This window comes from Chaetodon auriga, chromosome 10 (genome assembly GCF_051107435.1).
Source record: "Chaetodon auriga isolate fChaAug3 chromosome 10, fChaAug3.hap1, whole genome shotgun sequence".
NCBI classification, from domain to species: domain Eukaryota; kingdom Metazoa; phylum Chordata; class Actinopteri; order Chaetodontiformes; family Chaetodontidae; genus Chaetodon; species Chaetodon auriga.
The window spans coordinates 19,502,256-19,514,630 of record NC_135083.1 but is presented as its reverse complement, the minus strand read 5'-3'; the positions used below and the strand labels follow the sequence as shown (position 1 = coordinate 19,514,630).

Genomic DNA, 12,375 nt, shown 5'->3' with positions numbered 1-12,375 from the left:
CTTGTGACTTGAATGAAAGAAGGATTATTTCTACACTGCTCATAAATGGAGAGGGACATATTGGAATTCAACACTCAAAATCAACTAATTATAAGGTCCGTTTACCCAAAATACACACACACGCAAAAAAAAAAAAAAAAACCCAATTACGATAAACCCAAACACATTTTCTCTAATACCTTTCATGGTATCCTTGATGTGGTAACAGGTGGCTGTATATGGGGGCACTGTAACCTCTGTGCCTGTTCAAGGATGGTCACCAGCATCAGCTGTGAATGGCCGTAATATTCATCCAGCTGTTCTGGGCCTGATACATAAAACTCTATTAACATTCAAGGCTAAATTCCTGTCTATATACAGAGAAATATGTAGCCCTATTCTTTTCATCTCAATTATTGTGGAACTGGGTGCACATTCAGACGCTTGTTTTCCATTGCCATAGTAAGCTTTAAATGGTTGTAGACACGCCTTGAATCACCTGTTAGCTTTTCAGTACTTCTGCCTGCTCCCCTAGTCTTTCAACGAAAAGAACAGCAAAGGAAGTAATGCAATGTCAACAACTGCATTGCCTTGGAGACGTACTCCAACAATGCCAAAGCAGCTGTAATCATCTATCCATCCATAACCTATAACGTATAAGTAAAACTGTAATATCATATTATCATATCCAATTAATGCCCTGTTTCAAACCACAAATTAATATGGTACATAAACTAGCAATTACAGTAATAATATGGCAGGAGATGAAGGGAATTAAGGCAACTATCATCTTTATATTTTGGGGTGTCATAATCACTGAGCGTGGCAGTGTGGAGCAGCTAATTGTAACTCTCACACATACTTTCACACGTCCTTTCTTCTTTGAAAACAGCTTCTCTGGGTTTTGTCTTCAATAGGCGGCAGGGTGACAGGGATAAGTGTGGCTGGAGTGGACACGGGAGGACAGGGTTCCCATGTGTGTAGCCTGAGAGGGACACAATGGAGCCCTTACAGTGGAAGGGAATAGGGACTGAGAAGGAAATAGCAAAACAGCACAAGGAAGGAGGAAGACAGGAAGTGGACACAATGTATTTGACTGAAAGAAAAGTTGATGATATGAAGTTCGTTGACCCCAGACGCCCTCTGAGAACAGCCTATCAGACAAATTCCCAGTTCCTCTCCTCTCCCCAGCCTCCTTAATTTAAATTGTTATCTCCATCCCTCTGATTGCTGCTAAGGAGCATGAAAGAATTCTGCTCAAAGGCTCTGAGAGAGAGACAGAATACGACACAGAGAAAAGACAGAGAGAGCGACCCAATCATAACTAACATCAAAAATACCAAAGAGGACAAATGACGACATAGCATGATTTTCTTTCTTCATAACCAAAGGCAATGAGGGCACTGCAATTTTGTAAAAGGAGACCATCCTCGCTCTTTGTCTCACTGTGAGAAGCAGACTTGCTTTTCAACACAGTGAGGATTAAACATGGAGGCAGTCTCAGAGCACCGAGTGATTGCCTCTGGATTGCAGGGGTTATGTTTCAGGACAGAGGGGATTTCGGCAAAATTGTTTTACTCTTTTCACCCACCTTAGCCCCCTCAGAATACATCAAAAGACATAATTCTATTTAATCAGAGGAAAGAACAACAGTAAGGCAGGCTACATGTTCCTGCCCTCCGCCCGTCCAAGCACAGCCAATAGCAGAGGAGGCTCCCTCAAGTTACACTACACAGCACCATCTAGTGGCAATGTATACAGTCAGCATCAAGCAACATCGGCAATGATAGAGAACAGGTTCAATTCTTCATTGTGAGGGACTCTAAATGAGAGCTTCAACATTAATGTGTTTTTATACACTTCATTCCCATCCTGTATACTATTCTATTATCCTATAATTCTATATTATTTATTGAATCTTATTCACAATTATGCATCATATGTGTATGTAAAGCACTAGTACAGAGCCACTTAACATTCTTTAACATCTTCAGTTTCAGCTTTTAAGGCTATACGCAGCCATTCGAAAGCTCAGAACACTCAGCATGTTAAAGCATGTTTTAACTGCAGATTTTCAGTGTAATTGTTCTGTTATCATGAAGTGTGTTCTGCTCCATTATAATACTTAACATTTGATTCTACTATTAAACTGCATCAGTACAGGCACAAGTTATACTTCACTATGCGACTTCTCAGGAAAAAAAGTCTAAAGTCTATGTTTTTTATATATATATGTTAGATTAATGCACATAGATATATACATAAGATATCTTTATGTAAACGGGCCTGGGTATATTATATGGCCCTCTAAGTTCTAGTTACGATTGTTTTTGTTTTCCGAGCATAGTTTACTCTCTTCTACTTGTTGTATCTGTATACATCTCTGTAATTTAGATTTATGGTTGTCTACTTTTACTTTCCTTTATTCTGTCAAACCTACTCTGTATTTTTATTGGGTCTGTGTTTTTTGTGTCGTGTAACACCTAATCCTGGTCCAAGCCTCTTTGTTTGTTTTACAGAGTCAGGGCTGTGTACAAAAACCAGATTTCTTTCTCAGTGCATGCACAGAGCGGACAGCTAGTGGACCGTGAGGAGATATTCTCTGAATGTCAAACTCGGTGGTTATCAACGATCTTTCTCCAGAATGATTCACCCCACTTTTAACTAAGTCCGTCCTCCATCAAAAGCAACTTGATTGGTTTTTTTTAGGGTTTAAGCAGCAGTTCAGTTCAACACCGGCCTGAAAAGTGCAGCTATCAGACTTGAACCTTCACGATTGTTTTTCACAAGTGGTGTCAAGTGGTGAGAAGTGCTGTTGACAGTGTACAGCTGCTTGCCCTGAAGGCACACCTCTACTCAACATGGCTATAACACCTCAATTGCATCACATCTCTGACAGCTGTGACACAGTGCGGGGACATATACGGCGTCCCATCACGCTCTTCTTGGTTGCCCAAGATGCAGAGAGTGAAGTTTTAGCCGTCAGCTGACAATACAGGAGCCTTCTGCAAGATGCAGTGGGTGGTTGGGTGAGATTAAGGGTGTCGTGTCTGCTGCCATCTTCAGGAGGCAATACGTATCAAATCCCTATCAGTCAACACCCAAGATAGATCAGGCTCTCGCTCACAAATAGCATATGCACCCATCAGTACGTACACACACACACACACACGCACACACACACACACACACTCCACTCCCACACAGAGACAGAAATTACTCTCCCCCTGCTAAATATCTCTCACCTCATCAAACATTCATGCCAGAGAAGGCGAAGGTGGTGAAGTAGAGTGAGCAGGAGATCTCTTTTTTTTTTTTTTTGTCACCCACACAACAGTTTCTGCCTCGCTATTCTGGGATGATGTAGACAGGCATCAGTTGATGGTTTCATCGGGTTTATTAGAATTTCTCTACCCGAGTTAACGTTTTTCATTAAAAGCAAAGAAAGTTTATCCCACTGGGAGCATGAACGTTCTCAGTATGTTTCATGGCAATCTGTCTATTAGATTAAGAGATATGTTAGAGCTGGTAGGAGCAGTAGGAGAGCTCATGAAGTGTCCTAAATGGAAATGTAGCTCACAAAATGTGCTCAAACTTTCATGGAAATCTGTCCATCAGATGTTGGTATCTCCATGTAGTTGTTACTTTGTCCAGTGATGGCACAAGAGAAAAGGTCAGAAGGGCGTCAAAAACATCAGACTTAATCCTCTATGGAAACCTAGCCATTATCAGTCAACACGGTCATTCCTTCTTCCTTCATCCCTTCGTGTTCACTGCTGAATTGCACCACTCACCTCCGCGTAGGCAGCAACGGAGTGGCAGTGTGCTTTTGGAAAAGAGACTGGCAAAGTGCAACTGAATCCTGAATCAAGTTGCGAACCGCTGAGACACGTTTACTCAGTTTCATGGAGCTGACAGACTCATAACACGCAGCATATACCTGTGTGCTGATTGCAAATGAAATGTCATTTGCTGTTGCCTGTTGCTGTCAATCTCTTGTGCCAACTACATGTACGACTTCAGCTTTACAACTTCCTTGTTTTTGAGTGTCAGCCTTTAGACTACACCGCTAATGGGGCTTTTATTTCCAAACCTCTCATATGAGTCTATGCTGTCAAAGCGAGCATGCACTCTTGTGAATTGTAGCCACACTAGCAGCATAGCTCTGAGGATGGCAATGTCAATTTTTTGGTCGGTTGGTCAGTCAGACTTTGGTGATCCCCTGACATTTAATCTAGTGCAAACAGCAGGTTGACATTTCTGGTTTTGAGTGAAACTGTTTGATGGATTGCCATAAAATTTGGTAGAGACATCAATGTCAAAATGAATTGGAATAACTTCGGTGATCCCTTGACTTTTAATCTAGCGCCGTCATCAGGTCAAAATACACATTTGTCCATTACTTGGTTACCAAATAGATAGAAAATGAGCTGCTCACAGGGTCGCTAGGATGGCTGGAGACTCTTGGTTTTGTTTTTATTTCCCTGAATCTTCTTTTATTATTATTCTCAAAGTCACAAGCTATTATAATAACAGACATTTAAAGCATTTGAGCAAAATAAACCAACACCCCCAATGAGGACTTGTGTCAAGAGACTAGGTGTGTGGGAGATTGCTGGCAAAAACATTTGAAGCATTTTGAATAATTCTCTACATTTGTATGCTTCCCCGTACGCAGTGTTTACTGCAACTTTCAGAGAGCAGACATATAGCTCTTCAGTTCTAACAATTACTCTGCTGATAATTCCTATCATGAGAGCTCATGATCATGAGTTTCAGGGGCAAAACTGCATACAACAAAAAGGCTGATGATGGTGAGCTACTCCTCACTTGATATGTTTCATGCTCTGGAAAATGTAGAACTGTAGAAAGTGTTGTTTTTTTCCCTAAACAATATCCATTACGGGTCAACAACAATCACTGCAATCCACGGTTAAAAAAAGGGGGAGAAACTGTCCTTTTGTAACAGACTGATTGGCTGCCACGAGTCAAGAATGGGTGAATTAATCCATAAGCGCAAATGTACCATGATGCTCCCATGACCAAGTGGCTGGTTGTTTTTCTGCGGCTTTTAATTGGTGATCTGGTGACCTCTGCTTGTATAAAGTACAACACACAGCAGACACAATGCGGGCCAAGCCTTGGCATGCATTAAGTGCTGAAGGCTCACCCACACACATAATTACCACAGTCTTTCTGAGGTTTTCCATGCCATGAGAGGTTGTTAAGTGGTGTGGCCTGAATTTAGAAATGACTTCCCTAGGAATGTGTAGACTGTGTCGGGCTGTCACAGGTGCCAGATACTGGTCTATGTAAGTCATTTGGACAGAGGGGAGACAAGACAGCACTTCAGAAAAGGACAATATTATATGTTTAAATTTGACATTTTCATGTTAGCAGTCACGGCAGTGGGGTTGCAAAAGCTTTTGACATGCCTCTGAAGGACCATTTACATCATCACACACAACTCAAAACTAGCTAGGCTATGGGCTTCTGAAAAAATGTAATGGTGATGTGCTCCACAAGAAATTATGCAATTCCAACTCAATCTTCTTCCTACCAATAATGGCCAACTTAGCACTCAGCAGCAATGACTGACTATTATTCCATTTTTGATTGAGGCCTGATATCAACCATTACATCTGCAAATCAAGAAAATGGGTCAGTCAACTTTCAATGACGGGCGGCTCAAGACAATAATTCCTGATTACTGTCATCTACCAGAGATTATGTTAAAATTGTCATGTACATGGACGCCAACACATAGTTGTTATGTCTGAAACAAAGAGACCTAAAGAAATCCTCTGTCTAGGACTGAGTACTGACCATGTGGACTGGACTTTTGAGACTGATGCAGATATCAGTATTTGAGAGTTTACAAAACTGTTAGATTTCACAGACATATCATTCAACGTTTGTTTTCTGTACTGCACCTTCTTGTACCGTATCAGCCGACATGCTGGATATGCTGTCAGCACTTTACAGTATGGCTCTTGGTTGTAGGTCTCATGTGGACATACATATGTCTTAGTTCATGGCGATCATGGTGATTATGAAGACATTAGAATACTAATTAAAATCCTATATATGATACTCTCTAACAAAAAACTAATAGCAGTATTGCAATGCTTATTATCACACCGCAGAGGACAACAACAAAGAGCACAACTCCCAGAAACATCTGGCAGCATATTGAAATTCTTGCATTAGCCAAAAACTACTTCAGCAGTGGCAGAAATTACTATACAGATGCTCTATGATGTAATTTTTTTTTTTAAGGAACAAAGTGAGAAAAGAAAAGAAGATAATCTGTTCTTGAAACCATAGCTTGTTGCACAATTTAAAGACAGCAGATGGTTCAATGAAAGACTCCAAAATGTAGGCATAGATGAACCTCCACATGACCAAATACATGGATAACAGTGAAGATAAGAAGCTAGCTCGGCTCAAAACATCACGACTGGATTTGTTCTCCTCACTTCCATCCTTCTATCATTCAGCCTTGTCTGTTTACAGAGGACTTATGGCCAAGGATGCCTTCAGTAATTTCCTCTGGGAGACACTGGCAAGAGATGGATGGAGTGACACTCCAAGGACAAGAGCGAGGTGGTGAGAGAACAAAGGCAGGACGAAGACAGGGCAGTAGGGTCTTTGTGTGTGTGTGTGTGTGTGTGTGTGTGTGTGTGTGTGCAGGTGTCTTTCTACATTTATTATTGTGAAGACCTATTTTGTTTTAGAACTTCAGAGGGAGAGAAGAGGTCTTTCCGGTCTCCTCTCATTTCAGGCTTGGACTTAAATTAAGGATAAGCATTCAGTAAGGTTTAGGACATATGCTACATGTGTGTTTGTGCGTCCCTCTTACCATCGTCTCTCGGCCAATTGGAACAGAGAAGACACACTCCAGCTGGAAGATGATTGCCAAAGCTGGATGATTGGTCAGTCTGAGCTCCAAACTGCTGCGAAGGCCCAGCGCTTGAGGGAGGGATGATGTTGCCGAGCTGAGGAGCAAAGACACACGAGCACATGGTGAAAGCGTGAAGCATGTGGTAAAAGAGAGCGAGAGAGAGAGAGAGAGAGAGAGAGAGAGAGAGAGAGAGAGAGAGAGAGAGAGAGAGGTGAGTAAAGAAGACCCAAATAAAGATAATTGTGCTTTATAAGCCATTATTGAAGAGGCTGACAATCACCTGAGTACAATGTCGAGCCCACTTATTTCTTTTAATGAAGTTTTAGTTTTTATTAATAGGAAAAGAAATCAATGCGCTGGACCATTTACACGCGCTTGCTAAATGTTCCCTGGCAAGCACTGGCCTCCTGTGTGAGCAGTGGAACAGCACTCTCCGCATTCGTCATTCACAGTTTGCATACACCATAGACGGGAGCATACTGTGGAGTGCTGGCGTGTCACGAGGTGGGGCCGAGCGCCTTTTCTTTTTTCGCTTCACGGACTCTCTGGAGAATGGAACAGGCGAGCACTTCAGATTTTTTTTTTTTCTGTCTCTCTCTGCTGTCTGGAAGCAGCAGGCATAACACAAGCAAGGCACAGTGTCAGTTTTCACTGGCAGCGCCCAAAAAGAGGCAAACATCGCAATTATTGCCTGCTCTGGTGTTACCATACTAAACCGCTTTTAGGCAAGCACTTTCTTCTTTGGGGGAAAACAGAAAAGTAAAGAACATAACAATGTTATATGGACGATGATGATTTTTAGTGAGCAGCCTGTGATTGTGTTGATTATGCATTTGCATGTTTGCAGACACGTCGTCATGCTTGTAAGACACCCATATAATCATCCCCATAATCGCCACATTAGGTAGCGTCTCATTTGAAGTAGGACACACAATAGATGCTGATTCAGATGCAAACTGAAAAAGGGGATCATCTCTCACTGTTTGTGTGTCATCTGTTGAGCTTTACAGCAAATTTCTTTTGGGGCATTTTATTTAATAGTCTGACTACTCCTTTTACTCAAAGGTCCAATGAATGATCAGTTCATGAAACTGTAGAAAACATCCCATTAAATCATGCTGAGGGCCAGGGCTTAAATAAATGACCTAACACTGACATAAGGGTGTGGAAGAGTATAATAAAATACATCAAGGGTACTCAGTGGCTTCTGCTATTGACAGCAACTAGCAGCATGTGCACACCATTCCACTTTCAATCGCTTAAGCATTTTGCAGACAGTACTGTCAGCACAAACACGTTTCTTTACACCCCTCACGGTGGATGTCATTAAGGCATGACAAGTGAAGTGCACAGAAAAATTATGGCATTTCTATATGGTCACAATATATACAATATATTCCTTAATGGTTTCTTTTCTTATTTTATATAGTGGTCTTGAAGTATTTTGCATATTGTCCGAGGAGAGAGAGGTGATAGCATGGATCTGAGTTACAGGCTTGATAAACCTGCACAATGTCACTGAAGTAGACACAAACCCAACTCATTCACTGAAATTGCTGGCTGTTGTTTACTTGTGCCGGTCAAAGGTTAAGTTGCTCAGAGCATTGATGTCAGGAAATAGTTGCAAAGATTTAACAGGGTTCAGTGGGGTATCTGTGACAGCTGGTGTAACCAAAGCACAGTCAGTTATAAAACACAGACTATCTGAAGGATTCGGCTTCTTTACAGCCTCTTCTGATCCGTTAGCGAAGAGCAGGGACCAGCTCTGATTCTGAATCTGAGGACATTCAACCCAAATGGGACTTTATAGAGAAGTATATCTTAATACTGTTATTGTACATGGAGCTTTCTGAAACTGTACTCATTTAATTCAATGTTTCGTATCCCTGGAATTACAATGAGTTCTAGGCTCTCTCATGCCACATTCAGTCTGTGGCGTTGCACCTCTCCAGCATTGTCCTACGCATGATAAAACTGTTTAATCCAAGTGTTTTACTGCTCATCTAAGGAAGACATGGTGACCTCACACCAGCAGATCCACTTTGACAAGGTCAGTGTCGTGTTGTCTCAGTAAAACCCAGGGGCAAAGGCAGCAGGAGCCATATCTCCTTGATTGGTTATAAAGTGCAAATATGCATTGGAATGTAATGCAAGGCTGTTTTATGAGGGTGGAAGCTTGTACGGCATGGAAAAGTGTGTGAATTATGAGGCTGGGGCTGGCTTACAACATGGAAGGCCTGAACAAGCAGGCATTCAGGATTTGTACTTTCAGCAAGGTCAATGGAGCTACATACAGTTGCATGCAATATATAAAGTGCTTGTTTTACACAGTTCTATGTAAAATGTAACATTATGGGTTTTTGACTGTCTGCCACTTATTATCACACGACTCTGGCCTGCCCCTCAGTTGTCTTGCTCAAGGACACTTTGACACACATGGACAGAAGGCGGTGGTCATGGAACAGTCAACTGTGGGATTATGCAAGTCTCTGAACACCATTCTTCTGCAAGACATTCCCTCATTTAGTGTTTGCTCCAAAAAAAAAAAAAAAAAAAACACGTGTGGGTTGAGATGTGGTGAATATTCAGGCTATAGCATGACTCACATCATCTTCATACTCATCAAACCTTTTAGTAACCCCTTGTGCCCTGCATGGCAGCAACTGTACTCTATGTTTCTTCACCCACTTCCTCAGTTTTTTCCTATTATTTGTCACCCGCCTGTAGGAGTCCAGTTAGCTTTCGTCCATATCAAAGGACAACTATATCCAACGGTCAAACAGCCAGCCACCTGGCAGCAAACTGGAGTGTGTTTGCAGTCCTCTTATAAGACAAAGAGGAAAAAAATGACAGCAGTATATGAAATAACTGCTCTCAAAACACTACATGTGGTAAGAAAGGCAAGAATGTGAAACACCAAATACACACTGTAGATGTAGAAAAGTATGAAGCTAATAAACACCAGGAGAGAATAAGAAACAGGTCTACTCATCTCCCGACCAACGTTACAAACAAAATGAAATTCACACCAACTTAGCTCTTTCAAAAATACAGTTTTTGCTGACTTAACAGGATAAACTTTCTACAACCACTTACCTATCAGCAACAGGACCAGCGCCGGCAGAAGCTGATGAAATACCATAAAAATCAGCACTGCAGAAAATGTTTTTGCACATCTGTGGATTTTATCTGACAGAATTATCCTCCACCATCTCCTGCAGCCCACAGCAACAGCTCCACTGTGGATATATACATGCGTTCCCTTCACTCACCTGTCCTTGACCAGGGTGCCGTGTTTGGAGGCGCTGTCTGCTCGGCCCCTGGACCCTGAGGGAAGGGCTTCCAACACCACTACTTGGGGCTTATCGAGGAAGCACCAGCCATTGTGGACGCCAATGTGGAGCCTCCTTTCCTGAATGACCACCGTCATCTGTGCACCTTCTGGTCCTGGCTGTTTCTGAGAATCAGTGAGAGGAACATTGGAGTTATGACATTCTGCTCATTCAGTGAAGAAAAATTAACATATCAAGATTCACATTATGATACAAACAACAAGCATGATGACATGTCCTCTGTGGATCTCTGTGTGAGGTAATTACAAGGACTCAGTGACACTATAAATGAATATGAGGCAGTTCACTCAGCCCCTCTGACAAAACACAACTTCCAGTCGTCCAAACACGTCCTGCTTATTTGTGACCTTGTTGTGTGTACTACAATCATGGTTTTAGTTACGATAGCACACACTCCTAAAGGGAAAATAAAAGAGATGGATCCACAAACGCAAAAACCTACTGTGATAATTCTGTCAAAGTGAGTGTCTTTAAAGGGTCATTAAAGGAGAACGTTGCCATCGAATGTCTGCTCAGAACTGTGGTCTTGATTTAAACACAGTATTTTGCCAATTTAACCAGTATTTTATTTATGAAAAGTTCCCATTCCCCTTCCTGTGTTTAGACATTATTTAACTCTTTAGAACTTTGGCTGTTTTGTTACAGTGGCAGTAATGATTATATATTAAGGCTGGCTTAGATGACAGGCCCGTCGAGTTATCTGTTCCACTCAACTCTGCAGAATATTTTGGCTCAGTGTTTTGGTTTTACAGCAGCAAAACACAACTACAAGGAGAGTGAATATCATATATTCATCAGGGGGCCAACATGTTCGCTATAAAAAATGTATCAGTATGATGATATGTCGACAATGTGGTTACATCTTGGTCAGGTATCATATCAATAATGGTAGTGGTTGCACTGTTCTCCCAAAGTGTGGGAACATGGCACATCTTTCAAAAGACGTCTGCACAAGAATCACAATCAGACATCATCAGACAATCAGAATCTCAAGGTTCGTCAAATTTATTTGGAAGCAAAAATGCAGCTGCAAATGTAAATCTCCTCTTTGACCTTGACCTCACATACTGACTGTCGCTGTGCGCACAACAAAATATACTGTATGTGCTAATCAACCTTGAAAAAACAAGTCAACAGACACCGGTTGAGACTCTGCTGCCGCTAATGCTCAGCTGACTGACACCTCCTCAGTGACTGACTGAACACTCTCTAGCCTTAGAGTCCGGAGCCATGCTGAGCTCGCCTCTCGTCCCACTCCTTCCCATTTGTTTCATTTCAATCTTTTCCCTCTATCCATCACATCTCTCACTCCCACTCTCTCTCTCTTTTCTTGTCATTCTCTCTTTCAGTCCCTCTCGCTGCTTAAAACCATCTCCATATCCACCCACGCCTTCTCAATCAAATTAGCATATCAATTCAGCTTTGGGTTTTTCTTTTAAATCAGCAGGAGCAGCCGGCCAGCCTGCCTGGCTACTGTACAGCCCACGTACACCGCAGCTCGCTGCTGCTCTCCTCATGTTACATCTCTGCACTGACAGACTCCATCCCCTTCTTTGCCTGCCTGTTTACTATCTACCCTCCTCTTGTTATCGTCGCTCATTCTCTCACAAGCAACGGCCGATATGTACTGGCGGTGTACCGTATTTTTCTTTTGGTGATGGGAGATTAGGGTTCTTGTCGTAACCTCAAGTGATTCCTTCCCTTCTCCGTTTCCACTTAAAAAATATCTCCAGTAAAACCTCATCTCAAGTGCTGTGGCAAGAAAGGTCCACGCTGGTATAAAATAGCGCAATTCTGGCAACAGAAGGCAGACAGGTGAAGGAGAATCTGAATTGATGTGCTACGTCTTCATAAACACCCAGAGGCCTTGTCTATTGCTCCGCTGCAGTGTGTTTTGTGGAGGTTTACTTTTTATTTACCTATGAGAGGACGCAGTGACTCACTAATGCAATGCTCTATGTATAGTGCGTTTTGAATCGTGTCAGCTCTCATTTGGCGTTGGGAGAGTTACATAACTGTCTTCCAGCTGGATCACATAGGCTAAGGCTCCATTCAATTAACGTTTGCCGCCTCGCTGCCAAGACTAAGATTTGCCCTCACAGAGGAGCGCACATCACACGTTTCAATCTGGGACTCTGC

General features: G+C 42.1%; 1 protein-coding gene across 4 annotated transcripts in view; it reads right to left on the bottom strand.

Annotated features, from left to right (window-relative positions):
* The window catches only part of nphp4 (nephronophthisis 4), a 157,528-nt gene that overhangs the window by 96,057 nt on the left and 49,096 nt on the right, over positions 1-12,375 (bottom strand). For all 4 annotated transcript variants that reach the window (XM_076741807.1, XM_076741806.1, XM_076741808.1 and 1 more), the window contains exons 7-8: positions 10,156-10,340; positions 6,842-6,977 (exon numbers count right to left, since the gene is read on the bottom strand). In XM_076741807.1, the coding sequence (XP_076597922.1) occupies positions 6,842-6,977; positions 10,156-10,340 (321 nt within the window). The remainder of the gene's footprint in view (positions 1-6,841; positions 6,978-10,155; positions 10,341-12,375) is intronic.